At 48.2% G+C, this 27,335-nt stretch overlaps 2 protein-coding genes across 3 annotated transcripts in view; one reads left to right on the forward strand and one right to left on the reverse strand.

Moving 5' to 3' along the window:
- The window catches only part of DNAJC11 (DnaJ heat shock protein family (Hsp40) member C11), a 69,669-nt gene extending 49,965 nt beyond the window's left edge, over nt 1-19,704 (forward strand). Inside the window, exons 8-16 of the mRNA XM_050931606.1 lie at nt 5,071-5,260; nt 7,056-7,141; nt 10,962-11,078; nt 12,273-12,428; nt 12,696-12,765; nt 13,753-13,810; nt 14,526-14,668; nt 15,554-15,683; nt 17,881-19,704. Coding sequence (XP_050787563.1) covers nt 5,071-5,260; nt 7,056-7,141; nt 10,962-11,078; nt 12,273-12,428; nt 12,696-12,765; nt 13,753-13,810; nt 14,526-14,668; nt 15,554-15,683; nt 17,881-17,906 — 976 coding nt within the window. The 3' untranslated portion in view covers nt 17,907-19,704. The remainder of the gene's footprint in view (nt 1-5,070; nt 5,261-7,055; nt 7,142-10,961; nt 11,079-12,272; nt 12,429-12,695; nt 12,766-13,752; nt 13,811-14,525; nt 14,669-15,553; nt 15,684-17,880) is intronic.
- A 450-nt stretch (nt 19,705-20,154) lies between these two features.
- THAP3 (THAP domain containing 3) lies at nt 20,155-24,608 on the reverse strand. 2 transcript variants are annotated; one of them, XM_050931616.1, is made up of 5 exons: nt 24,365-24,608; nt 23,781-23,994; nt 22,300-22,353; nt 21,794-21,889; nt 20,155-21,026 (listed from the first exon to the last, which is right to left on the reverse strand). In XM_050931616.1, the coding sequence occupies exons 1-5, from the start codon at nt 24,439-24,441 to the stop codon at nt 20,733-20,735; spliced, it is 735 nt and encodes a 244-aa protein (XP_050787573.1). In that variant the 5' UTR covers nt 24,442-24,608; the 3' UTR covers nt 20,155-20,732. The 2 variants fall into 2 exon arrangements, with proteins under 2 accessions (XP_050787573.1, XP_050787574.1); XM_050931617.1 differs by lacking the exon at nt 22,300-22,353 and having other exon boundaries at nt 24,365-24,607.
- Between the last annotated feature and the right edge of the window lie 2,727 nt (nt 24,609-27,335).

The raw sequence follows: 27,335 nt of genomic DNA on the forward strand, positions 1-27,335 counted from the left end.
TTTCACCAGCATCCACGTGGGATGGCCAGGAAGGGTTCATGACGCTCGCGTCTTCAGGAAGGGAATTACTTCCCAGACCAGAAAATAACAGTTGGGGATGTTGAAATGCCTGTAGTTATCCTGGGTGACTCAGCCTACCCCTTGATGCCATGGCTCATGAAGCCATACACAGGCAGCCTGGACAGTAGTCAGGAGTTGTTCAACTACAGGCTGAGCAAGTGCAGAATCGTGATAGAATGTGCATTTGGCCGTTTAAAGGTGCAGTGGCGCACATTACTGACTCGCTCAGACCTCAGCCACACCAGTGTCCCCATTGATATTGCTGCTTGCTGTGTGCTCCACAATCTCTGTGAGAGTAAGCGGGAGACCTTTATGGGGGGGTGGGAGGCTGAGGCAAATCACCTGGCCGCTGATTACACGCAGCCAGACACCAGGGCGATTAGAAGAGCACACCAGGAAGCGGTGCGCATCAGAGAAACTTTGAAAACGAGTTTCATCACAGGCCAGGGTACAGTGTGACTGCTGTGTTTGTTTCCCCTTGATGAACACCCCCCCCCTTGATTGACTCCTTCCCTGTAAGCAACCCACCCTCCCCCTTTGATTACAGCTTGCTTAAGGAAATAAAGTCACTATCGTTTAAAAAGCATGTATTCTTTATTAAGTCATTATAAAAAGAGGGCGAGAACTGACAAGGTAGCCCGGGTGTGGTTTGGGAGGAGGATAGGAGGGAAGGAAAAGGCCACTAAAAAAATTTCAAAGTAATGACAGCCTTTTGGTTGGGCTGTCCACGGGGGTGGAGTGGGCGGGTGCACGAAGCCTTCCCCCACGTGTTCTTACATGTCTGGGTGAGGAAGATATGGAACGTGGTGAGGGTGGTTACACAGGGGCTGCAGCGGCACTCTGTGACCCTGCTGCTGTTCCTGAAGATTCACCAGACGTCGGAGGATGTCAGTTTGATCACACAGCAGCTCCAGCGTTGCATCCCGCCACCGCTGATCTTCCTGCCGCCACCTCTGATCTTCCTGCCGCCACTTCTCATCTTGAGCGTCCCTCCTGTCCTCACGTTCATCCCTCCTGTCCTCACGTTCACTGGCATCTTTCCTGTAATTTGATATCACGTCCTTCCACTCATTCAGATGAGCTCTTTCATTGTGGGTCACTTCCATGATTTCCGAGAACATTTCGTCTCACATCTTTTTTTTCCGCCGCCTTATCTGAGGTAGCCTTTGAGATGGAATAGGGAGGCTTGAAAAATTTGCAGCTGCATGAAGGAGGGAAAAAAGAGAAGTTCTTAAAAAGATATATTTTACAGAGCAATGCTTATACTCTTTCACGGTGAACAACACTATTCATCTTACATAGCACATGTGATTTCACTACAAGGTCACATTTTGCATCTTAATATTGAGTGCCTGCGGCTCTGGTGTTAGAGATCTCACAGACGCAGGTCTGGGCAGCAGAATTCAGCTTGTATGCGTCCATGATAAGCCATTGTCTTTCAGCTTCTGCAGACTTCATATACACAGTGCCCTCCTTTCCCAAATACCAAGCAAATCCCGTTCAGTACTGCTTCTTTCCTGTTAACATGCAGCAGCAGAAACCACCCCCCCTCCCATCCAATTCTCTGGGATGATCGCTTTACCCCTCCCCCCACCGCGTGGCAGGTATCATGAAAGATCACTGCTAAACACCCACCTTCCCCCCCCCCCCCCCAGCATGGCTGGTAGCAAAAAAGCTCAGTGCCATTCCCCCCCTCCCCTCCCCCTGCTTGGCTACCTGCAAGGAAGGATTTCTTCTAAGCCACAGGCAAACAGCCCAGTAGGAATGGCCATCTCTGTCCCCTTACTTAAATTCCTGAATTTCAACCAGGTTACCACGAACGATATCACTCTGCTGAGGATAACACAGCGAGATAAAGAACGGATGTTGCTTGAATGCCTGCAATCACCGGGACCATACGCAGCTAGGCTTTGTCATGCAATGATACCAGATTACTTGCTACATGCATGGCGTGGTAAAGTGTCCTACCATGGAGGACGGAATAAGGCTGCCTTGCCCAGAAACCTTCTGCAAAGGCTTTTGGAGTACCTCCCGGAGCGCTTCATGGAGATGTCCCTGGAGGATTTCCGCTCCATCCCCAGACATGTTAACAGACTTTTCCAATAACTGTACTGGCCGCGAATGCATCCCAAGTCCTCAGGGCAAATTAATCATTAAAAAACGCTTGCTTTTAAACCATGTTTTATATTTACAAAGGTACACTGAGCAGAGGTCACTTCCATGGCTTCATTGTCTGGGCTAGTGGCTTGGGAAGGCTGGGAGGGTAATTCCGTCTGAGTGAGAAAAAGCTCCTGGCTGTTGGAGAGAACGGAGTGCTGTGTGCCCTCTGCAAGCTCATCCTTCTCTTCCTCCTCCTCATCTTCCCCGTCCGCAGAATCCTCAGCCATGGCTGAGATTACCACCCCCACATCGGAATCCACGGACAGGGGTGGGGAACTGGTGGCGCAGCCCCCTAAAATTGCATGCAGCTCAGCGTAGAAGTGGCATGTTTTTGGCCCTGCCCCGGACCTTCCGTTTGCTTCTCAGGAGACTGCATTGTTACCTGTGCTGATGAGCTCTGCGTGGTCACCTGTGCTGGTGAGCTCTCCACGCTGGCCAAACAGGAAATGAAATTCAAAAGTTCGCAGGGCTTTTCCTGTCTACCTGGCCAGTGCATCCGAGTTCAGATCGCTTTCCAGAGCGGTCACAGTGGTGCACTGTGGGATACCACCTGGAGGCCAATACCATTGATTTGCGGCCACACTAACCCTAATCCGACATGGCAATACTGATTTCAGCGCTACTCCTCTCGTCGGGGAGGAGTACAGAAACCGGTTTAAAGAGCCCTTTATATCGATATAAAGGGCCTTGTTGTGTGGACGGGTGCAGGGTTAAATCGGTTTAACGCTACTAAAATCGGTTTAAACGCGTAGTGTAGACCAGGCCCCAGTTTATGAAGGGTCCAGACTGAAATGCCCTTTCATATTCACTTCGGATTTGTTTATCACATAGAACATGGCAGTCCAAGTTTAAAGCTTACAGAGGACTTTCATACGAGGAAAGATGCTTAGATTTAATTTGATTTTGTTGTTGGTACCATGCATTTTAATTGTACTCTGCAGAGTTTAGCAAGGATTGCGTCCTTCCCATCTTTGGTCTATATTTGCCCTTGTAATGGGGTCACACTGCTGGATTTATGTCCTCACAATCAATTCCATGACAGATTGTGATCTCCTAAACACAAGAGTCTGACTTTGCTCCAGAGTCAAGTGGATGAAGAAACTTCGAGATAGTGTTATCTTTAGTCATGTGGGGGGGAGGGGAGCTTCTTTTTCTCTACCTCTCCATACATGCTCTTAATTTCCTTGAGTGCAGTATTTCTGCTAAGTTAGTTTCATGGCAAAAAACAGGAGCTGATCCCAGTTTTAATGGAGGGAGTGAGAGGATGCTATTTCACAACTTTTATTATTCTTTTGTGATAGCAGTTATTGCTTTAGGGATTGATTGCTGAGGAGATGGTTGCTGTTGGCTTCTTCTATTTCATCTGGCATGTGAAGTTTTGCGTACACAGCTTCACTTTTATTGGGATGATGTGCTATGTTGTAACCAGAAGCAGGCACAGTTTTCACTTTTTGAAACAACTTTCAAAGGCAACTTCTTCATTACTGTTTTGAGTGATCAGCAGGATGTGCAGCTCAATAGAAAACAGCCACTTCTCAGGCAGGATTTGTAAGGGAGCAGTCAGTTCTGAGAGCGTAATTTAAAAGCTTGAGTTAAATTCCTTATTTGCTTTTGTTTAAAGAGAACAACCCGGAAATAAATGAGACTATGACAAAACACATGCCTGTGACTGCGTCTCACATCTGAACCACTGTGTTCAGTGTTGTCACCAGCAGGAGCGTTTGGAGGGAGCAGTTTGCTTATTTTCAAAGTGTACCCAAAGCCCGTGACTCAGTTCCCCTTTCCCACCTGGGACATGGGATAGTAGCTCAATTTGGGATTCTTGAGAGAACTGGGTGAGGGTTGTTTGTTTTCCCCTTTGGCAGGTAAAGGAGGGAGGCTGGTATTGGCATGTACAACAAGTGACGCAGGCTCCCAAGAAGGGAACGTGGCTAGTGTAACTAAGTCTCCTCTTAATCATCTGAAAGGGGAGGAAGGGGAAGTGGAACTTCTAGATGCCTTGGGTTTTTCAGAGGATGAACTGGAAGGTCAGGTAGGTTAGGAAATAGAGGCGGCTTTGTGGGATATCGTTACGCTGTAAATTACGGGAATAGCTTATTACAAAGTGGGGAGGAGAGCGAGCGAACAAGCCTTAAGATGCTGTGCAGAAATAATGCTCAGTGACATTCTCCAGACTACTGGCCTCTGCATCCAGGGCTCTTCTGGGACTCTCATGTGCAGGAGAGGTGCTGACATTAAGAAAGGAGATTAGAGAAGTAGTGCAAGGTTTGCCCTTCATCAGGTGGTGATTTGCAAATGACTAAAACCATCCTTTTGTGCAGAAAAGTGGGTATTTGTATTAGAGCCTCTTTCTCATTGGTGACAGTGCCGTCTCCTTCCCTTTGAGCTCTTCTCGTTTTCAGACATCCCATTCTCAGAGCCCAGATTGTGACGTGGGCCCCTCAAGAGCATATTGCTGCTGCCTCTCTCACTAGTGGTGGGGAGCTGCTGGGCAGCAACAGGAGGCCTCCATAGCAGGTGATGGAGCTGCCTCTACAGCACTGTTGCGCAGTAAGGCCTTGGCAAGCCTCCGTGCCAGTGTTTGCACTCCTGTTGGGCTGGCCCTAATGTTACCACATGATTGACTGAATTGGGGGGGTTAGATTTGTGGCAGTCTCCTGGCAGTGCTGCCAGTGTCTAAGGTATGAACTGATTGCAGCTGATATTGGAGCTGAAGGATAGCGAGTGTCTACAGCATGCAGCAAATGTCTCGAGAGTCCTGCATGCCAGAGCCCCTGGGTGATGGGAGTTTGAGGCTGTCTAGAGAGTCTCTGTTCTTACCACTGCTGATGCTCTCCTTATTTCTTGTAGCTTCATCACCACAAACTGTGCTCTGCAGTTTTCATCCCGTGGAATCCGACCAGGCCTCACGACTGTCCTGGCGCGGAACCTAGATAAGAACACGATGGGCTATTTACAGTGGCGTTGGGGCATCCAGTCAGCCATGAATACAAGTATTGTCCGGGATACCAAAACCAGCCACTTCACAGTGGCCTTGCAGGTAAGACTCAGAGGGCTGTGTGTAATGGAGAGCAAGCTCCCTCTCAGTATTAGAGCTGCCTCTTATATTGCCCATTGGAAGGTAGCTTGCCCCATTCCATTATAACCTCTGTTGGTAATTTAGGTAATTAGCACCTGTCTGAGTTTAGTCAGTGTGATGAGTTTATGGATTAGCCCTTCACTTTGCAGCCCCCTGCCCAGAACTGATGGCTAGTACTGTAGTAGTGAGCTGGAGGACACAGCTCATAATGTTAATGTGCTGGAGCTATGGAGAGCAGCGTGTCAGGCTTCAGCCTCCCTCGACTGGGAGACTGTTTCATTTCTCGGAGCATAGTTTGTGGTACCTTACTCAGTCCCTTCAGCAGGCTTATGGACATACACCTCTACCCCGATATAACACAAATTCGAATATAACGTGGTAAAGCAGTGCTCCGGGGTGCGGGTGGGGGCTGTGCACTCCGGCAGATCAAAACAAGTTCAATATAATGCAGCTTCACCTATAATGCAGTAAGATTTTTTGGCTCCCGAGGACAGTCTTCTATAGGGGTAGAGGTGTAGCAGTGTTGCCAGTGATTTCCATGAAGTTGATGTTCCTTCCTCCTCGATGGGGGAGAGGGAGAGAGAGGCAGGAGCAAAAGAGCTGAAAGCGAAGTTGTCAGGTTGGTGTACCCTAAAATTTATGTCTCTGCTCAAAACAATTTCTCCAAGTTCCATTTTGCAGAATGCATTGAAAAGCAGCTGTTTGCTCTGAATTCCAGCAGCAGATTTTGCCGCTGGATTCTTGCTCCTGTATTACACATTGACAGTCTATATGATTTCTACTCAGCAGAACACGTAACCTTCCCCTCAGCATTCAGAGCAGCCAAACACACCGTGTCTAGGTGTCCATGGAACCAGAAATGCCTCTCTCAGCAGGAACAGCACGTTTACTGAAATGTTTTGCAGAAAGAGCAAAGCACAATTTCAGGGCAATAGACCAGTCACATTTTCTTGCTGCTCCTGTACTAGTTAGAAATATTCCTACAGCAGCCACTTAATTCACCAGGGTCAGAAATCTTGCAACACGTTCCTCGCAGAAGTGACCAGTCGCTTACAAATGTGCTTAGATCACCTGATGTGCTTGCTGCCTAGCCCAGTATTTCCAGGAGACACTTGAATACAGCCTTGATTCTGCCTCTTCTGTGGAAAGCGACACTAATCTTCCTGCCATATGGAGAGACTTGGCATTCCTGAATGTACCTGCAAAGTGCTCTGAGCACTGCAATGAGTGCATCCACCCACCCTGTCTGCATGCATGCGCTTTCCCAGAGTGTTGGCATGAACACTCCAGCTGCCGCTCTGATGTGATCACACTAATGTAAAGACCTACGGGGCTGGATGGGGAGAAGGGTGTTTCAGAATGGCCCCATTTGTCTGGGATGATATGGCAGTTATCAGTTTTACTAACTAGTGGTGCCTGGAAAGTTCCAGGAACAGCAATGAAATGAGACCTTAAACCAGCTGACAGTGTCCCTTCAAGGCAGCACTTCTCCAACTGTTATTTTGCAGATCACTTTGTAAGAGAGGCCCTCTCTTGTTAAAAGCCCCACTGAGCTTCGTGCTCAGCCCCAAGTAAAGGTTTCACAGAGCACAGTCTAAAATTCAGTGAGTACAGGTGGAGGGTAGTGACATGCAGGTGGTAGCTACTGCGGTGATGTCTACCCTGCAGAAGGGACTGGAAAGGAAATTGGTGGGAGTACTCAGCTGTGGCTGCTGATACAGCTTGTCCATGAACTCATGCCTCTCTGGTGTTTCAGCTCGGAATCCCCCACTCCTTCATGATGATCAGTTACCAGCATAAGTTTCAGGATGAGGATCAAACCCGAGTTAAAGGTTCCCTCAAGTGAGTATAAGGGGATGCTCCGGTGGGGCTTGCATCAGAGCGTCTGGCAAGGAAACCCCCGTCACTGCTGCTGTAGGCCTGTGTAGTTTGTGCTCTGATGCCCATGTATTTCTTGGTGGAAGAGCTGCTTCCCTTGGTTTTTAATTCTCTCTGTTAATGTGACAGAATGAAGGGTCACAGTCTTGGGGCTTAGATGAGTCTTTGTCCTCTTCAGCTGGGGAGACTGTACCTGTATTATTTTGATATCTGTGTATCATCACCAAGGACAAAGCCTGTAAGCCTTGCCAGCTTGTCACTGTACTAACTGAAAAGGGCCTCCTGAATTTAGGTCCTGTATTTACATGGTTAGTCACTCACTAACAAACACATCTTTCTTTTTCCACATAGTTTCCTGCTTTAATTTGCTGATATTTCTTTGACTAGTCTGCCTGTGGCAGCTCCACTTCAGGATGTGCGTGCACCTGTGTGCTCCTGATTGGAGACTGTTGTCAGCAGGGTTTGCACCTGCACCCTAGGAATCCTCGTGCTCCAGTGTAAGGGCATAGTGTGGAGGTGTGGCCCTGCTGCCACTCCAGTTCCGTCTCAGCTACCCACGGCCTGAGACAGAGCGTTGCACTGTTGGCTATAGTTAGCCATGCAGCTTCTTGCATGTCTCTTACTGTTTCTTTTCACAGTCATTTTCTGTATATCTTTTCCCATTGTTTAGCACACTTTAGCATCCCCTCTGTTTCATTTGCCTGAACTGGGTGTTTGTTTTTTTCTTGGGCCTCAATCCATGGCCTCGAGTAATGGGTTATGCCCAAGACCCCTGGAGTCAAACCCTGCCAGACATGCCATAGGTCTTTTCCCTGCAGCGACAGACCTACAAGCTGCGTCCACTGCCTGGGAAAAACTCACATCCCATTGAAATGTAAGATCTGCTCAGGATTTAAAAGCAAGTCTACAATATCGAGGGAGAACAGAGTAAAACTCCTGTTGATGGAGTGTTTTCTGAGACCTGCAGGGTCCGAGTCACATCCCATATGTCAGATTCAGTTGCACAGAGAGCTCTGGCCGCCATCACTGCTGTGGTGGGAAGTAAAGATGCTGGGGCCCCTTTAGAACCATCCAGACTCTAAAAAAGGAGAGAACCCATTCTCCAGAATGGAATAAGAGAAGAGAAAAGTCACCTCTGGGTCCAGGCCTCAGGAGACCTCACATCCCAACACGAGTACTGCCGAGGCTCCCGCACAACCACTGCTACCATGATCCTGGCACCGGCTAAAAAGACAACTTTGTGTACTGAGAAACTGTCTGGTAAACAACCTCAAGTGGCATCAGCGTTGGCACTGGACTCGGTGCCTTTGAAGCATGAGGACTTTAAGGACAAGCTTAAATCATGGTTGGTACCAGCCAGCCAAGAAGGGTGCATGGATTGCACTTACCATCTGACTCCTGGGGGGCCCTGTCCAGAGTCCCTGGTACCATACTGGCTTCTGTTCCATGAGGACCTGGGAGGAATCTGAGTCACCATTGCTGAGGGGTACCTAGAGAGACACTCTGCCAGTGCTGACTTACCTCCCGGAGTCTCCTTAACCTCTGGCCTCAGGCAGCAAAAAAAAAAAAAGTCGTGATCTGCAGCTCTACCGCCACTGCTTCAGTCTTTGCTCCAAGGGGGAGTGAGGGACGTGCCGCCCCTCACCTTTGGCCGCCCCAAGCAGCTGCTTGCTGGGCTGGTGCCTGGAGCCAGTCCTGGGTGGGAGGGGGTGGTGCAGTCCCACCCACCGCTCCGGGTCCCAACTCAAGGATCCTTTAAGTAGAGCAGCCTTGTGCTGCATCCCTTTACTAATTACTAAAGGTAAGAATTTATCACCGCTATTTTTAATAAAAGTCAGGGACTGGTCACAGGCTTCTATGAATTTTTGTTTATTGCCTGTGACCGGTCCCTGACTTTTACTGAAAATAACTGTGACAAAATGGGGTTGATGGGGAATGAGAGTTGGAGTCCTGCTGTGATGAGGGGAGTGCAGGAGTCCTGCTCCCGTGGCTGCTAGGGGCTCCTCGGGGCCTGTGGCGGCTGGGAGTGGTGAGGGTGGCAACTTGGTGGAAAGATCCAAAAGAGGTATGTGTGGGAGTTCCATTGTCACAGCCTTCTCCCTCCAGGATCATCACCACAGTGCTTCCCTGTTGGACTGGAGTGCGCATTTCCAGGACTTCACAGCTCAGGACAAATGGACCAGTTGAGGAAATCCTTGTTACACTTGCCAGTCCTTCCTTACCCACATCTGGAGAAACCCAGTCATCATAATGCTGGCCAACAGAGCAGCTGTGTGTTACATCATTTGGTGAGGAGGAGAAAGATCCTTTTGTTCCGAGTCAGTAAAATGATAGAACTGGTGCATATCACACCACATACAGATCTCAGTGGAAAACCTTCTAGAAGGAAAACCTACCTACAGACATGGACATGTTTCCACTGATCTATACCTCCTCTCAAGTCTCGTGTGATGCACGTTTTCAGTTATCTGCCAAATTTAAAAATCATGGAATTATTGCTGAGCTTGGTTAAGGTTCACCTTGCTGCCATCACAGCTTTTCACCCCTGTATTGAGGAGTTTTCAGTTCTTCAGACACCTGACTGTAATGATGCTTATTAAGTGCCTGTTCAACCTTTTTCCTCCTGTCAGAAAACCCACTCCACCATGGGATCTCAGTTTAGTTCTTAATGTGCTGAAGAAGCCTCAGTTTGAACCTATGGGGAGTTGATCCCTCTTCCTTTGTCCCTCTGTACTTGGTTCCTCATGGCCATCACCTCAGCCAGAAAGGATGTTGGAGAGATAGGAGCCCTGTTGGCTGACCCACTGCATACAGTGTTGTATTGTAACGAGGTGACACTACATCCACATCTTTGCTTTCTGTCTAAAGTTTCTTCAGAGTTCCACATTTATCAGAAGATTCACCCACTGGTGTTTCACCCCGAGCCTCACTCTTCAAGAGAAGAAATGAGCCACCATACACTGAATGTAAGAAGAGCTCTTGCCTTTTACCGCGACAGAATTAATCCCCTTAGGGCTTCTCCAAGGCTTTTCAGCTCTGTCATGGAATGAATAAAAGGACATCCATTCTCCACCCAAAGACTGTTGTAAGATGCTTCTTAACCTGTTACAAAGCCTGGAGGGGTTGTCCCCCCTTAAGGTGATAGCTAATTCCACCAGGGCTCAGTCTCAGAGTGGCCCTACTGAAAAGCATCCTGTCTCAGACATCTGCAGGGCAGCCACCTGATCTTTGGTGCACGTTTTTTCAGCACTATGGTGTGCTTGCTTCCAGAGCTGACACAGCTTTTCGTGACTCTGTTCTATGACCCATACGAAATCAGACTCTTCAGCACCCTTCTGCCACACTCAGAATCTCCTGAAGTGAGAACCCTTAGGGACACTACTTGAAGAAGGGGAGGTGACTGACTTGGTATGGTAACTGTAGTTCCTCGAGATGTGGCCCTGTGGGTGCTGCACTACCTCTGCCCCTTCCCATTTGCCTTGCAGTCTTGCTAGACTTCCGTGGTTGAGAAGGAATTGGAGTGGAGGCAGTACTTCTATTCCTTCTGCTCACCCATATAGTTTTGCACCGGAGCACAAGGATATCTAGGGCGCAGGCACAGAGCCGCGGACACTGCTGACAAAAATCTCTGATCACGCACATCTTGAAGAACTCCAATTACTGTACAAGGTTGGTAACCTCTCCTTTGTGATACATGGTGAACTACAATAAACAGAATTGGATAGTAAAAGAGAAATTGGAGACTGTGCTCTTGTCTTATTGTTTTCTGGTTTTGTCGTTCTAGGGCAGGTTTCTTTGGGACCATAGTGGAATATGGAGCAGAGAGGAAGATTTCCAGACACAGTATTTTGGGAGCCACTGTCAGTGTTGGTGTTCCCCAGGGAGTGTCTCTGAAAATCAAGTCAGTTCAAGATTATAACTGTGATGTTGGTGGCTATGACTGTAACACACATTCATGTGTCTGGTGCATTCAATTGAGGCAGCCAAGCAAAGGTAGCAACAGGAACCCAAAGGCTGTGATGCATGTACGTGCCATAAAATGGAGCAGGTTGCAGCTGCTCTCACTTTTAATAGAGGGATGTGGCCCTCTAAGCCTACTTCTGTTGGAGGCTGAGCATTTCATTTGGCACTGGTGCGCAAGTACATTAAAAATATCTGAGGGTGCATTTTAAAAATTGTGTGGCAAATTACTGTAAGTGGATAGATACTGAGGAGTTTTTTTTTTTTATATATTTAATTGCATTCCAGTTACCACAGCTTTACACAGGCAAAAATTCAGACCAACCTAGATTGCTAGAGTTAAGAATATATCAGTTTTCACTAGTTAACATGATGCAGCTTTCAAAGAGGTAGTAACAGAACACTGTGTTGATAGACTTTGTGCATATTTTGATTTTGCCAGCAGAGGGCATGACAACACTACAGAACCTATCCAAAAACACTAAGATCGCAGTCCTGATGATAAGACTTCAGATCATGACAAACTTGCTAAAATAAATTTGACTATAAGCAACTGATGAACATTAATATTTTCCTTCCTGCAAGGCACATGCATGAATGTGATCCTTCTTGTGAGAGCATCCTCTGTTCCTGTGTACCTTGAACTTTGGTTATCTCATGATGTGTACAGGGACCAGTAATGTTCCTTGCCTTATTGGGTAGGAATCCGGGAAGTGGTGGTGAGGAACAGTGCAGCAGTAGATTCTTTCAGAGAAGCAACTGCTTCTGATTTCCCTCTGGAAGGGGTGATTGTGTCTTTCCCCAATGAGTCCTGGGACCATAAGAGATTCTCTCAAGATTTTTTTAAATAGACTCCAGAACATCATTGCCGCTCCAACCAAATATCTTCAGAGGAGACACCTACTCCTTAAAAATAAGGGCTCTGCCATGCTTCAGACGTCTCCATTGCTGTTGTTCTGATTTAGTCTGAGCTCTTCACCTTTGGGTTCAGAATTCAGACTATCCCACTACCTCTGGTGGTTGCTGCTGCTGAGTTGGAGCCTACACTGTTGGCCGGCATTAGACATGTTCTGTTGTGTGTGCTTTAGAACTCCAGACTTGCTTTGATAAGCTGCTTTGTTCTTCTTTGTTTTAGGTTGAACAGGGCCAGCCAGACCTATTTCTTTCCTGTCCACCTGACAGATCAGCTGCTCCCCAGTGCTGTGTTCTACGCCACTGTTGGACCCTTAGTTATCTACTTTGCCATGCATAGGCTAATCATCAAACCCTACCTCAGGGCACAAAAGGAGAAGTGAGTCTGAGGTCATGTGTTTTAAATAGAACTGGGATCTCCTATTCAATTGCTTTTGGAAGCAGGGTGGCGGGTTTAGGGGCATTTATCTGCAGTACAGTTGTTGTATTGGGAGTTAAAATGGGGAGCCTGAAGGATGATCGCTGTAAAGAATCTCCAACGGAGGCCTTGAAACCAGCCTGATTGAGTGAGGTTTGTAGGATCATTAAGGCCTATTAAGGTATTTAATGCCTATAACTAATGTGTTGTTCAACTTCCTCATGTCAGAGAGTTGGAGAAGCAAAGGGAAAGTACAGCCAGTGATGTCCAGCAGAAGAAGCAGGAGGCGGAAGCTGCAGTAAGTGGTCCATTCCTCCATCCCCAGTCTTGCCTGTTAAGTTTCATCCTTGGTTATATTGTTCCATACAGCACATGCCACCCACTTTGTTCTCCAGCTGTGTCCCGACTTTCATTTGCAGAACTCATACCATCCGCAGTGTTGCCAATTCTTGCAATTTCGAGTGGTGTGATTTTTGCCAGGGCTGGAGCCAATCTAGTGAAGATACGAAGAGCTCCAGTCCTCTTGGGAATTTTAGCCCTGCCTGGGGGAAAATTCCCCTCCCTGACTGGCTGCCTTCCACATTTGCCTGCCTCCTGGGGAAGAGTAGCCAATCATGACCACTGTAGCAGCAGGCAGAGTTTTTCCACCTCCCCTCAGGACCATTCTCACAGTAGAGAAGGGGCAGAAAGAGCCAAGAGTCTCATGGCAGTTCTGTGCCCCCCCGTGAGCTACAGGATGTTCTCTTTGCTCCTCCCTGCTCCCATCTCCTGCCCTGCAATACCCAGTCTGGGAGTATGTGGGATGGGGGAAGAAACTGTCACTGCCCCCCAGCCCAGGAAGTAAGACTGAGTCTTCCCCTTCACCCCAATGGCTGAGTGGGCTGCTGTCATTGGCATGGGCAACAGCATACAGAGCCACCTGCAAGCCACAATTGCTGACACTCGTTCATTTCTCTGGGACACTCTATCCATGGATTGGATGATCTCCAGACTTCACTTGGAGCCTTCCTATGGTCCCTAACATTCCCATACTCTGTCACCGCAACCCCAGGGCAGTTTGAGGCATTTCCCCTTTGCCTGTGTTTTTGTTCTGACCTTCATTTTCATATTTATGCGCGGGTGAGCTCTGAGACAATGCCCAGGCCCTGGTCTGCAGGTGTCTTCCTAATTCACTCATCCCTCATGAGCCTTCTCAGCTTAAGGAAACTATTCCCACTTGGGGTTCATAGCTCTTTTAAATGGAATCTGACTGCTGAATTATGTTTTGTCCTTTGTGTTGTGGCAGGTTCGGTTAATGCAAGAGTCCGTCCGGAGGATAATTGAGGCAGAGGAAGCCAGGATGGGTAAAAAGTGCAGCATGACGTACTTGTTCTGAAGGGTTTGAGGAGAGGAAGGGGGAGTGCGATCCCTACAGAGATTGGAGGGCTGGGGAGAGAAGTGGAAAATAGGTATTAAGGGTGGGCAAACTTTTTGGCCCGAGGGCCACATCTGGGTATGAAAATTGTATGGTGGGTCATGAATGCTCACAAAATTGGGGTTGGGGTGCTGGGGGGTGGGGTAAGGGCTCTGGCTGGGGATGCGGGCTCAGGGGTGGGGCCAGAAATGAGTTCAGGGTGTGGGAGGGGGCTCCAGGCTGGAGCAGGGGGTTGGGATGTGGGCTTCACCTGGAGATGCAGGATTTGGGGTGTAGAAAGTGCTCCAGGCTGGGCCTGAGCAGTTCGGAGGGCTGGAGGGGGATCAGGGCTGGGGGCAGAGGCTTGGGGCATGGGGGGTGCTCTGGCTGCGGGTGCAGGCTCTGGGGTGGGGCTGGAGATGAGGGGTTTGGGATGCAGGAGGGTGCTCCAGGCTGGGATCGAGGAGTTGGGAGGGGGATTAGAGCTAGGGAAAGGGGTTGGGGCATGGGAGGAGGTCAGGGGTACAGGCTCCAGGCGGCAGTTACCTCAAGCAGCTCCTGGAAGCAGCAGCATGTCCCCCCTCCGGCTCCTATCTCTTCGTCAGTTTCTCTACAAGTGCCTGGGGGAGCCTTTTACCATATCTTTGTTCTTGTGTGGAATGCAGGTTTGATAATAGTGAATGCCTGGTATGGGAAGTTTGTCAATGACAATAGCAGGAAGAACGAGAAAGTGAAAGTCATAGATGTGACCGTGCCCCTGCAGTGCTTGGTGAAGGACTCTAAGCTTATCCTCACAGAGGCCTCCAAGGTATGCAATGACGTGCTGAATTGCCTTGTGGGTGCTAACCTTTGCTGCAGGCCCTGCACATCCCAGTCCTGCACCACCTCCTCCTCCCCTGGCAGAGTGCAGGCAGACAAACCAGAAGTGAACTCTAATCCAGAACAAGCGCATCCACAAAAAGAGCTGCTCCGAAGTATTCTTAAATGATAGAGTTTAAATAACCACCATGAACACCTAGCAGAGCTGACACTTTTCCTGAATGTCCATGGCTTGTACAGGAACGGAACGCCACGCCTCGCCTCGCTCAATTATATTGTCAGATATGTAATAACTGCTGTAGATTTGCCTGCCTCCTGGGAAGAGTAGCCAATCATGACCACTGTAGCAGCAGGCAGAGTTTTTCCACCTCCCCTCAGGACCATTCTCACAGTAGAGAAGGATTCATTCAACTGATGTTGGATGTTCAAGGGACACTGTCATCTTGAAAATTACACGTCTGAAAATTATTTACCTGCTGTTGTTATAAATAATGCCTAAAACCACTAGCAAAAAGATTAAAGGGGAGAATTATTTTTTTATTTACTTTGAATTTACTTTACCTTGGCTGCCCTTTGTAGTCACTTCTGCTGATTCCCCTACACAGTCAGTTTCCCTTGTTGTTTGTGAAAGTCTCTTACTCAGCTTCAGGAGGAGAAAAATATTTAATAAAATAGGAGAATTTATTTATAAAACCAACCTTTAGGCAGGTGTAATTGAAAGTGTCTTTAATGTTTTACATTAATTGGTGTTGATGGTGTCCCATGTGCAGGAAACCAGCTTCAACTCCTTTTAAAACTCCCTCTTTCTATGTAACCTAAAAGCACCAGTGGGAAAGCTGTGAGAGTGCTCAGTGTGTTGTTTTCGTTGTTGAAGGCTGGGCTGCCTGGGTTCTATGACCCTTGTGTGGGCGAAGAGAAGAGTTTGAAAGTGCTGTATCAGTTTCGGGGAGTTCTACATCAAGTGATGTCTGCTGACAGCGAGGCCCTTAGGATACCAAAGCAATGTAAGTAGTAAGGATTGTTTTCTCCTTCCTCCAGTCACACAGCCCCAATTCCAGCAGAGAGGACAGGATCTTCTCCGCGCCCCCCTCCCCCTCCCAATTCACTGGGTTGCACTCCATCGCAGTGTCTGGCATCAGTGGTGCCTTGCTGTTGCTGGTTAGGATGTCTCAATTGTGCAAGTGCTCTTCCAGGGACAGTGGAGCCATTAGCTTTGAGGAGTTAGCCTGTTCTGGGTGTCTCTCTTATGAATAGCTGCTTTGTGATTTGGCTGAAGAGTACAAGTCCTTTCTAAACCAGTCTTGGGCACCTCAGACTGTGCGCTATCCTTTGAAGAATTCTGGTTTCTAAGGCCATGTCTACATCTAAAGTTTTGCAGCGCTGGTTGTTACAGCTGTATTAGTACAGCTGTATAGGGCCAGCGCTGCAGAGTGGCCACACTTACAGCAACCAGCGCTGCAAGTGGTGTTAGATGTGGCCACACTGCAGCGCTGTTGGGCGGCTTCAAGGGGGGTTCCGGGAACGCGAGAGCAAACCGGGAAAGGAGACCCGCTTCGCCGCGGTTTGCTCTCTCGTTCCCGGAGCCACCCAGCAAACCGCAGGGAAGGAGATCTGCTTGCTCTGGGCTCCGGGAACGAGAGAGCAAACCGGGAAAGGAGACCCGCTTCGCCGCGGTTTGCTCTCTCGTTCCCGGAGCCACCCAGCAAACCGCAGGGAAGGAGACCTGCTTGCTCTGGGCTCCGGGAACGAGAGAGCAAACCGGGAAAGGAGACCCGCTTCGCCGCGGTTTGCTCTCTCGTTCCCGGAGCCACCCAGCAAACCGCAGGGAAGGAGACCTGCTTGCTCTGGGCTCAGGGAACGAGAGAGCAAACCGGGAAAGGAGACCCGCTTCGCCGCGGTTTGCTCTCTCGTTCCCGGAGCCACCCAGCAAACCGCAGGGAAGGAGACCTGCTTGCTCTGGGCTCAGGGAACGAGAGAGCAAACCGGGAAAGGAGACCCGCGTCGCCGCGGTTTGCTCTCTCGTTCCCGGAGCCACCCAGCAAACCGCAGGGAAGGAGATCTGCTTGCTCTGGGCTCCGGGAACGAGAGAGCAAACCGGGAAAGGAGACCCGCTTCGCCGCGGTTTGCTCTCTCGTTCCCGGAGCCACCCAGCAAACCGCAGGGAAGGAGACCTGCTTGCTCTGGGCTCCGGGAACGAGAGAGCAAACCGGGAAAGGAGACCCGCTTCGCCGCGGTTTGCTCTCTCGTTCCCGGAGCCACCCAGCAAACCGCAGGGAAGGAGATCTGCTTGCTCTGGGCTCCGGGAACGAGAGAGCAAACCGGGAAAGGAGACCCGCTTCGCCGCGGTTTGCTCTCGCGTTCCCGGAGCCACCCAGCAAACCGCAGGGAAGGAGACCTGCTTGCTCTGGGCTCCGGGAACGAGAGAGCAAACCGGGAAAGGAGACCCGCTTCGCCGCGGTTTGCTCTCTCGTTCCCGGAGCCACCCAGCAAACCGCAGGGAAGGAGACCTGCTTGCTCTGGGCTCAGGGAACGAGAGAGCAAACCGGGAAAGGAGACCCGCTTCGCCGCGGTTTGCTCTCTCGTTCCCGGAGCCACCCAGCAAACCGCAGGGAAGGAGATCTGCTTGCTCTGGGCTCCGGGAACGAGAGAGCAAACCGGGAAAGGAGACCCGCTTCGCCGCGGTTTGCTCTCTCGTTCCCGGAGCCACCCAGCAAACCGCAGGGAAGGAGACCTGCTTGCTCTGGGCTCCGGGAACGAGAGAGCAAACCGGGAAAGGAGACCAGCTTGATTACCAGAGGCTTCCTCCTTCCACGGAGGTCAAGAAAAGCGCTGGTAAGTGTCTACATTGGATTACCAGCGCTGGATCACCAGCGCTGGATCCTCTACACCCCAGACAAAACGGGAGTACGGCCAGCGCTGCAAACAGGGAGTTGCAGCGCTGGTGGTGCCCTGCAGATGTGTACACCTTCAAAGTTGCAGCGCTGTAACTCCCTCACCAGCGCTGCAACTTTCTGATGTAGACAAGCCCTAAGTGATCAGTCTCTTACTTTTGATGCTTTTGTAAGTTGGTGAGAATCTTGCATTCAGTGATTTCCTTTGCTGCTAGTAATTCTCTTCTGCAACTGACACTATGGTAAATGTTGCTGAGAGTTAGGACATCTCTATTAATAAACATGAACTGAGTCCATTTGTTCTTAACAGCTCACAGGATTGATGCGGATGGCTAATGTGGTGAGAAAGCAGTGTGTCATGTATGGTACCTGAATCAACAGAAGCTGCAAAACCTTCCTCCTGGATTCTACAAGTTTGAAACTGAAACTGAGATGTTTTTATTTTTATGATCCATATAGAAGGCGGTGTCATACCAATTATGTTAAGGTGTAACGAGAAAACCTGCTTTTACAGGTACCTCCAAGGCAATACTGCCCTGGATTGTGGCTTGGCAGCCAATAGGGAACATGGCTGAGAATGTGCAGTGCTCTCTGCGTGCCCATCACCTGCCTGGGAGGTGTGACGGGTAGAGCCCCAGCTGTCATGTGTCCAAGCCCTTCCTGCCATGAGTTAACTGCAGCTCATTTGTCCAGTCTCATTGTTTCCTCTCACTGTCAGCAAGATAGGAAGTGGAGGAGGACTCTTTGCTCTCCCTTTCTCTCAAGCTTACGGGGTTGGGGTTAAGTTAACTGAAAACAACTAGCTAATTTAACCCTTTCTGCTCCTAAGGGAAAAGTGAAGTTTGTGACCACCTCCTAAGAATCCTCTCTATCAATCCTGTGACTGGACAGAGGATGTGCTGTTCATCCCACTTCTGTATTTAATATGTACTTTTTGTTTAAGGACAAGTATGTTTAGAATGAAGTTCTCTGCTTTTCCTAATCACGTGGACCTTTTTCAGCACGCTTCCATCCAGCTGCCAGTAGCATTCGTTCCAAGCATTGTTACTACTCCACATTAATTATAGATTATAACCACTGTCCATGTCAAATTAATTTTGCTCCTCCTCACCCAGGACTGCGTGTTGTTTTAAGTCTTTTTGGGGGAAAAGTGAATTAGATTAACTGAATAGTTCTGTTCCTAGCTGATTCTGGTGCTGCAACTCTTCCCCTCTGATTTTATGCTGGGAAAAGAGGGAAATGAAGTTGATACAAGTAAACCAGATCAAAGCGTAGACATGTGCCAAATAGGAGGAACAAGTGAAAACTTCAAAACCGTGACTGCCAGTCTGAGTGGCTAGATTCCCTAGAATAGCCTTAGGATGCAACCCCTGCCTGTGATTTTACCTTACCTCCAGAGAGGTGCACTCCTGGTCTACCAACATAGCTGAAAGCAGCAGGGCTGCTGGAAATAGCACTATTAAGTATCTGGCTTCTTAGTACTTTTAGATATTTATATAAAAGGGAGAGTGGTGGCTATTATGCAGGCAGAAATGTAGCTCTACTCTTGGCCAGTCCTGGGGGGGTGTCCATCATATATATGCAAGAGATTTAGGAAAAAGTGCATATGAACAGAGGCATTGTTGCTACTGATAACTACTGGAGTAAATAACTTCCTGACATGCACCTTGGCCCCTTATTTCTTTAGTGTAACTGCTATTGTGTTTACTTGTCAGTCCTATCTCCCCCTCACAAGCCTGAAATTACATCAGGGAATTTCATTTGCAATAGTTCTTGTCCAAGAGCAGGTTTATCACAGCTGTTCCAGGAAAGCTGATGATAATTTCTCCCCTCCTTGTTCCTACAATCAAGTGCTGCTTGCCAGTTTTTTTATCAGAAAAAACTCACCTTTTTATGTGTGAACAGCGCCTGTTCTAGGAATGCATTTCATTCACTACCATCTCACAGTGTTTTTTGATCTGAAGCTAAGTGTCAACTGTGCAATAAATTTTGTGTTGAATCAATTTTCAGTTGAAAACTGCCCGGTGTCTCCTTTGCTGCAGATGGCTCTTCCACATATTGATTACTTCACCTTGTTTAAAGCTGGTGGAAGAGAAAACACTGTATTGTCATAATAAATCCTCTTTGAAAACTGTGGGTGGTGAGTTAGTTACATTATTATAAATACAAGCTTGGCCTCTTTCAAATCCTTCCTCAAGACCCACTGTGAATGGTGGTTTTTACAGTAAGTTGCTATGTGATGGCTGGGCAGGATGCCAGCATCTTCAGTAAAATACTCAAATGTGCGTCACCTCTTCCACCTATCACCAGCTTTTTATTTTATTATTGTATCTTAGCCTCGGCTGTAAGCTCTTCTTAGGAAGGAACTGTCTCATCTGTGTTTGTAGGGTGCTTAGAATGATGTTGCTCTGGCTACTGTAACACAATTTCTCGTAACAGGATTGTGTGGGGATTGAGTAAAGGCTGAGATGCAAGTAGTAGTAGATATAAAATAGCAGCAAAACGTTTGCTGTTAATTATTATAAGAAAAAATCCCAACAGAGCAGATAAAATCCAGCCACAGAATAGAGATGAAACATTAAACAATAATTCATTAACTTTATACAAGAATAAAATCATTTACCCTCTCACTGATGTTTGCCTGATGTAAATAGTTATAATACAGTTTTTGCTGTCATGAAAATCTATTTTCATATAAATTATACAGAATGGTGGGATGGGGAGAAGAGAGCTACCACCATGACTTACAAAAGTGGTCTCTGGCTCATGCAGTAGTTCTACAACTTTGGAATTACGTCACACCTTGAAAAAACAATGTCTCTATGACTTAACATTAGCTTAACTAAATGTAATTGCCAGAAAAGTTCCCAGGGTCTCTTCTCACACACCCATATACAGCTGGCACTTTTTACTTTATTATAAAGGCATTTAAATTAAAACTGCTGAGGCAAGAAGTGCAGGTTTAGGGAATTTTTTACAATCTATTTCTCAGCCAAGCTCCCTTTGCTAGCTCTCATTTGACCATGTGCATGCTGGGTAGTTATGAGGTACGTGAACTTTAAGCTATGCTCATCAGAAACAATAATGAGTACATTACTCACTCTATTAAAGTACTCTAGCCTGCAGCCTGTCGAACCACAGTTCTTGCTGGTAGATGAGTGTTCAGAAAGTCAGGCCCTGTTCCCTCCCCCTAGGCTGTCTGGCCTGGTGTTTTTGCTGCTCCTTTTTGCAGGCCTGGAGCCGCACAAACATCCTCCTCAGTGCCAGGCTTTTAACCTTCAGGCATTTTTGTAGTTTTTCATTTTCCTCTAGTGCCTGGAAAAGTTTTTGTTTTAAGGAAGCACAGTCACTGACAGCATAGTTGTGATCTGAGGTCTGAACTGGGTGGTGTCTCTGCACTGGGGGCCTGGATTGCAGCAGCCAGCCCTCCACTTCTGTTGCCTTAGTTGTGCTAACCTGAAAAGAACATAGGGAGTGAAAGTGAGGGATGCAGAGTTTGGCTGGATGGGTATTATACAGGGAGACATTACGTAAGCTTCTTCCGCAACATGGCTAATGCACCTCATCCTGAGCAGCCGCTATTCCAATCCTGGGAGTCAAGCAGAAGCTTTCCCACTAGTCGTGCTACCTTGCCTTTCTCTCTCTCTCAGACTAAAGTGTCTCCATATTTCACAGCGGAGGTTTGCATTCTCCTCATTGTACAGTAAGAGGAAGTGATTTGCTCAACATACAGCTAGTCAGTCGCAGACCCAACAATATAATCCAGGTCTCCTGACTCCCCCGTTCCTGCTGTAACCACTAGACAGTTTATTTTCAGGCAAATTGCATGGTAGTTTTTGTAATAGACAGATATCCCCAAACCTCAGCACTGAACTCTTTTCATGTGGGACCTTCTGTGTTTGAAGTCAAATCCCCAGAAACTAGCAGTGGCTGGGATTGAGCTTACCCAATCCACCTGAATATACTTCATGAAAATTGAATTATTCTTGAAACAAGGTCAAGTCACCAAAGCTCAACAGGTGCTTGCTCTCCAGTTCTGTAGGAATCATTAAGTTTTCAAGTCAAGAGTCCCAGGGCCTCTACAGCCAGTTCTTTTCTATGTGAAGTGATAAAACTTTCACTCATTTCTGCTTCCCTATCTCTCTAGTGCTTTGAGCTCAGCTGTGTGTAACTGTCAACAATGTTTGATTTTTGCCTAAGATGTGAGGTAAAGAAACTCTTACCTCTTCTATTGGTTCCTCTGTTCTACTGGGTTGGGGCTCTTGATGTAGAACAGTTTCTTCATCTAATCTCCTTCCTTTCTCTGTCCTTGTAAAGTCCTAAAGAGACCAAGAGAATTACCCAAACTCAAGCAGCTCTTATTTTCAACACTACTAATATTACAGCTTAAGGTGATCTCTATTCCAGGAGAGACGGTCAGTGTAAATGAGCCATACGCTCCCTTTAGGCCTTCATTTTTATTTCAACATAAAGTACAAAGTTACTAACTGGAATTAAAATAGAAGTGATAAGCAATTGGGACTGAAATTTTAGCTTGCTTCAGTGCCATCCAGTGAAAATACTCGCTTCACACAGTTTGGAATATTTAGACAAGTATCTACAAAAAGGGGGTACTTCAGTGAGAAGGGATCCAAATCCTAGACAATCATCATGTGCTGTACAGCAAAATGCAGCATTGTCCTCAGGTTTTAAAAAAAAGGATGCAAAAGGCTGGAAGGGACAAATGTACCTTAGGCAATTTGGAATCCTCAGCATCATGTAGAGGGCTCTTCTTCCTGATTTGCTACAGTAAGGACAAGGCTCTCAGGTTAGTGTGACATTTCTGAGAATCCCAGTGTTACTTGCTGCCCAAGTCTGACTCCCATTTGGAAGGAAACCACATGCAACATTCTTGGCTTTCCAAGGGAAAAAGACAGCAATAAAAAAATGATCACTGTCCTTAAGACAATGTGGTATTGTAGACTTAAGCTTCACACAAGGTTTTAACAAAAACTTCCTCTGTTTAATGTTTGACTAAGCAAAATGGGAGTAAGACTGGGTGATGTGTATATATATATATATGCATAAACTCTGTTTATGTAAGGTCAGTTATAACTAAGCCACAATCAATTCCAGGTGAACTAGCATCTCTCTCAGACCTGGTAGGATCTCTTCTCCCCCTTTACCTTTGAAAGGGGTAGGGCAGAATAGCACTCATGTCAGGTTTTTAGCTAGAACTGAGGGGGAGGGAACTTGTGGCTACTCTAGCCAAGAGTCATCATAGTTATGTACTATTTGAATTGTTACAAGGAGAGTAGAACATGCTTCTCTCATCTGTCAGTATTTTAAACATGTATGGTTTGCACGAATAAATATGTGGGACTTCACTTTGAGGGGAGGGATGGCTCAGTGGTTTGACCATTGGCCTGCTAAACCCAGGGATGTGAGTTCAATCCTTGAGGGGGCCACCCAGGGATCTGGGGCAAAATCAGTACTTGGTCCTGCTAGTGAAGGCAGGGGGCTGGACTCAATGACCTGTCAGGGTCCCTTCCAGCTCTGTGAGATAGGTATATCTCCATATATAAGAGGGAATTTGTGTGCAGGATGCCATTTTTCAAGAACCTCTTTCACAGGGTAGAAATCAGAATATTTGTTGCAGCATATTGACAAGTTGTAAGTGTAAGGAGAGCAGCTGAAGATTAATTGCTATTTTAACAGGAGCACCTAGTATTTTCCCATCACTGACAGCAGCTAAAGTATATCAAACACACAATTAGATCTGACCACTCTCCTACTAGATACAGCATTTTTACTACTGATTTCAGTGGGAGCAGGCTTAGGTTAACAGTGATCACGAACTGACTTCATAAAAATCCACAGCAGGGACTGGCTCCTTGACGAATGCAAGGGGCAGAGCATTTGGGACACTGAGGAACAGCTCACATGGGATGTGAAATAAAGTGATGCCCTTTGTGAGGGGAGGACAGAGCAGTGTCCGTTATAATAATATATGGAGCTCTACCTACCTCCTCGACCATTGTACAGAAGGAGAAGGGGTAGCGCAGTGTCCAGTAAGCTCCCCAGTGTCTCACAGCCCAATGCTCAGCCCCTGCTCTACCCACTAGCTCCCACAACCAGGACTAAAACCCGGTAGGGTTACCGAGTCTCCAGGAATTAATCTTTAATCAAAGACTGTCATGTGATGAAATCTCCAGGAATAAGCCAGCCGACCTTGGCACCCCTAGCGCTGCCCCTGGCCGTGCGGGGGAAGGCGAAGAGGGTGGGCACGGCGTTGGGCTTGAGGTTGGTGCGGTTGCCGAAGGCGCTGAAGCAGTCAGGCTGGAAGTGCTGCGAGCAGAGCACCGTGTGCGAGCTGGGCTGGAAATCGCCGCGGCCGATGTTCCCCACCCAGCGCGCCAGCAGCTCGGGCCGGCTGAACGGGAACCTGCGGGAGACAGCGGCTGAGAGACCGGCCCGGGTATCTAGGGGAGGGGCTGGGCCCCGCTTCCTGGGGGGCGGGGCGGGGCCGGGGCCGGTACCTGAGTCTGGGGAGCGGGGCGGGGAGGGGCCGGGGCCCGGTACCTGAGTCGGGGGAGAGGGGCGGGGCCGGTACCTGAGAGAAGGGGCCCGGCCCCGGTACCTCAGTCGGGGAAGGCGGGCGGGGAGGGGCCGGGGCCGGTACCTGAGTCTGGGGAGCGGGGCGGGGAGGGGACGGGGCCCGGTACCTGAGTCGGGGGAGGGGCCGGGGCCGGGGCCGGGGCCGGTCCCTGAGGCGGGGAAGGCGGGCGGGGAGGGGCCGGGGCCGGGGCCGGTACCTGTGGAAGGTGAGCTGCTGCCGGCAGCGGCTGCTATAGCGGTTACTGCACCGAAGCGCCGCGCACGATTTGGGCATCGCGCGTTGCCCCCAACAAAGATGGCTGCGCCCCCCCCCCCCGGACCCTCGTCGCCCCCTGCAGTACGCGCCTTCCGGGACGGATTTCCCGCGCGGGGGCCAAGCGGTCTGTTTTACCCCGCCCCCACGGCAGAGCGAGCGAGACTCCGCCCGGCACTGACGGCCTTTCCCAGCATGCATCGCGCCTCTTTCTTCTTTCACGCCTGTTCCCGGGCTGGTGTGCGCAGGGCAGGCTGGGAGTTGTAGTCCCTGGGCCGCAGGGCAGGCTGGGAGCTGTAGTTGGAGCAGTCGCTGGGCCGCGCCCCTGTGGAGCTGGGGGCATCGCGGAGAAACGACAGCGAGCGCCGGCTTCCCCGCTCGTGGCCCCCAGGCAGCTCAGCGCCCCCCCGGGTCGGGCTGCCTCCGCTCCCTGCGGGGAGGGCGTCGCTTTGTGCGGGGCTGCAGGAGCTGGGCCGGTAAAAATTGCCCAGGAGCTCGAGCGTCAACACTCCAGCGATCAGTTGGCAGCAGCAGCACCGCCGCCCTGCCTCTGGCCGGGCCCCTTGCCCTCAGCCGTAGACAAGAACAATACAGCTGCCAAAATCATCTTCTCATCAAGTCAGCCCTTCTTGAATCCCCACCACACCAAACACCGGCTGCTTCCCTCTCCTTTGCAACTCTGTCCCCGCCCCGCTTGATAAAGAATGTATATAAAATTGTGTCTATTTGAGGGCATCACTCCCCACCCTCCCTCTGTCATTTGATTTCGTATATTGCAAGCTCCACCAGACAGAAACGCCAGATGGATGTTTTCCATCACCTAGCCCTACTGGACACTTATTAGGGCCTCTGTCCACTATGGAAACATAACAGAATCCTAACTTCAAATCCAGGAAAGAAAAAGCAAAAGAGAAAATGATCACATTAATGGATGCTTCATATTTTTAAGAAAAAAAGCACCATTTGTTAAAATAACCACTTTTAATGAAAAAATAAAGTTCTGAATTAATTTGTAATCATACATGGATGAAAGTGATTAACTCAAAACACATGGACAGGTTGTTCCTTCTACTAACATTGTAACATGCTGGGGTTGTCAGACACCATCTATTGGGGTAAATCTGCAAAGGTAACAGAACAATAGTGAAAAGAGTTAAAAGTAGTCTTGAACCTCTAAGAAGCAGGCAGCTCACCTGGCAGTTTCTTGGATTTCTCCCATAAAACAACAGGAACTTATCCTACAGTGGTCCAGTTGTACTGCAGATGTGCCGTAGACACAAAGATGCCAATACTTGCATCAGGTCAAACCCTTACACAGACTGAACAGACTCTTCTTCCAAAGCCTTGTATGTTGCAGAGAAAACAGCAACACTTAGGAACTTTGGTTATTTATCTGGCTGCAGAAGACAGCCTTATGAGGTAAATCTTTGGCAAAGTCCTGGTTCCATTTAGCTTCTGGTAGGTAGTGTATAATGGTTGTCTTAGATTTTCATGGAGCTGTTTATAAAACCAGATTTCAACTGCTTTAGCTATAAATCAAATTGATTTTATGGGCTTTTCAAACTGCACCAAGTTTTAAAATGGACTGTAAAATGAAAGTGCAGTTCGATCATAATGATAAAAAGTAATGGATCTTTTCCATCATTAGATCCCATCTAATCAAGGCCCTGGGCATTATAGGACTATGCTATACAATCTGTTCTAGTACTCTGCGCAGCCTAGTGTTAAATGTCCAAAGGGGGTCCCTGACACTGCCAGGATGTTTTTCCTGATAAATCAGTATTCAAATAATGTGGCAGTCTGATACAAAGCATCTGCTGCATTGATTCCTGGCAGTTCTGTTTTCTTTCAGATATAAATGAACGTCAGTTAGTGGCTCCCGCTCATCTAATAGTCTGACAGAACAGAACATCCATTGTTCATTAAGCATCATATGATTTAGGAGAATTCTCTCAAGAACAAAGATCCAGTTTGAGCAATAAATACAATGTATTCTCAATTTGGTCATTTAAAAGGAAAGCGCCTGCACCTTAGTGACCTCACATACCAGTCTTGTTTCCCTGAAGCATTCTCTAGACCAGTGATCACTGTGTTTGCTGCTCCCTAAAAGGGCAGTCACAAGATACAGACATTTTCTGGTCCCAGTGCATTCCCTTATTCTCTGCAGCTCTGGATTGTTCTCTCAAATGCAGCCCACCTTGCCAGTTGCATAGGCCATCTATCCAGGATTGGGCTGGCTGTCCTAATATACAAATAGGAGCAAATTAATGTATGTGCATCCACCAGTTCAAAGATTATAAAATCTTCCCATTTACAAATCCATCCCAGGAAACCATTAATGAAAATGCAGGTAAATCCAGCCCCAGTACTCAGATGGGGACAGCCCAAATCCAAACTAGACCCGTCTAAATTCCTAGATTTTAATTTATCAAGGTCCATTGTGCAGCTTAAGCTTTACTTCTGGGCTGGAGGAGGGAAGGGAATTGGTATCTCCTAAAACAATGTTTTTCAGCTGAGATGTCTGAAATAAGACACCACACAGGGCTGTGGAACAGAGTGGATGGCAGCCTACAACCTTGTGTTTGAGTCACTCATGCAAAACAAAATCATGAAAACGGTTTTAAGAGGACACAGCTTAATTACAGAAGAAAACTGACATGGCCACCTCCAGCACAGCCCACCCAGAAAAAAGAAAGGTCTGTATCTCTCTTTTAAAGACAACAGTCCATAGAGCTGTGGGAACTAACTGGTTTTACCAGAAACAAAGCCAAATCATACAACTCACTGGATACTCTCCTACTACCCAGCTGAAGAGGAGGCAGGTCACATGTGAGTTCAGTGTGCATTCAAGCTCACTCTGAAGGAGCCTTCAGAAATTCTTAAGATTGATACATATGGACAAATGGACAGGTCTA

Source organism: Gopherus flavomarginatus, chromosome 21, assembly GCF_025201925.1.
Source record: "Gopherus flavomarginatus isolate rGopFla2 chromosome 21, rGopFla2.mat.asm, whole genome shotgun sequence".
In the NCBI taxonomy this organism is placed as follows: domain Eukaryota; kingdom Metazoa; phylum Chordata; order Testudines; family Testudinidae; genus Gopherus; species Gopherus flavomarginatus.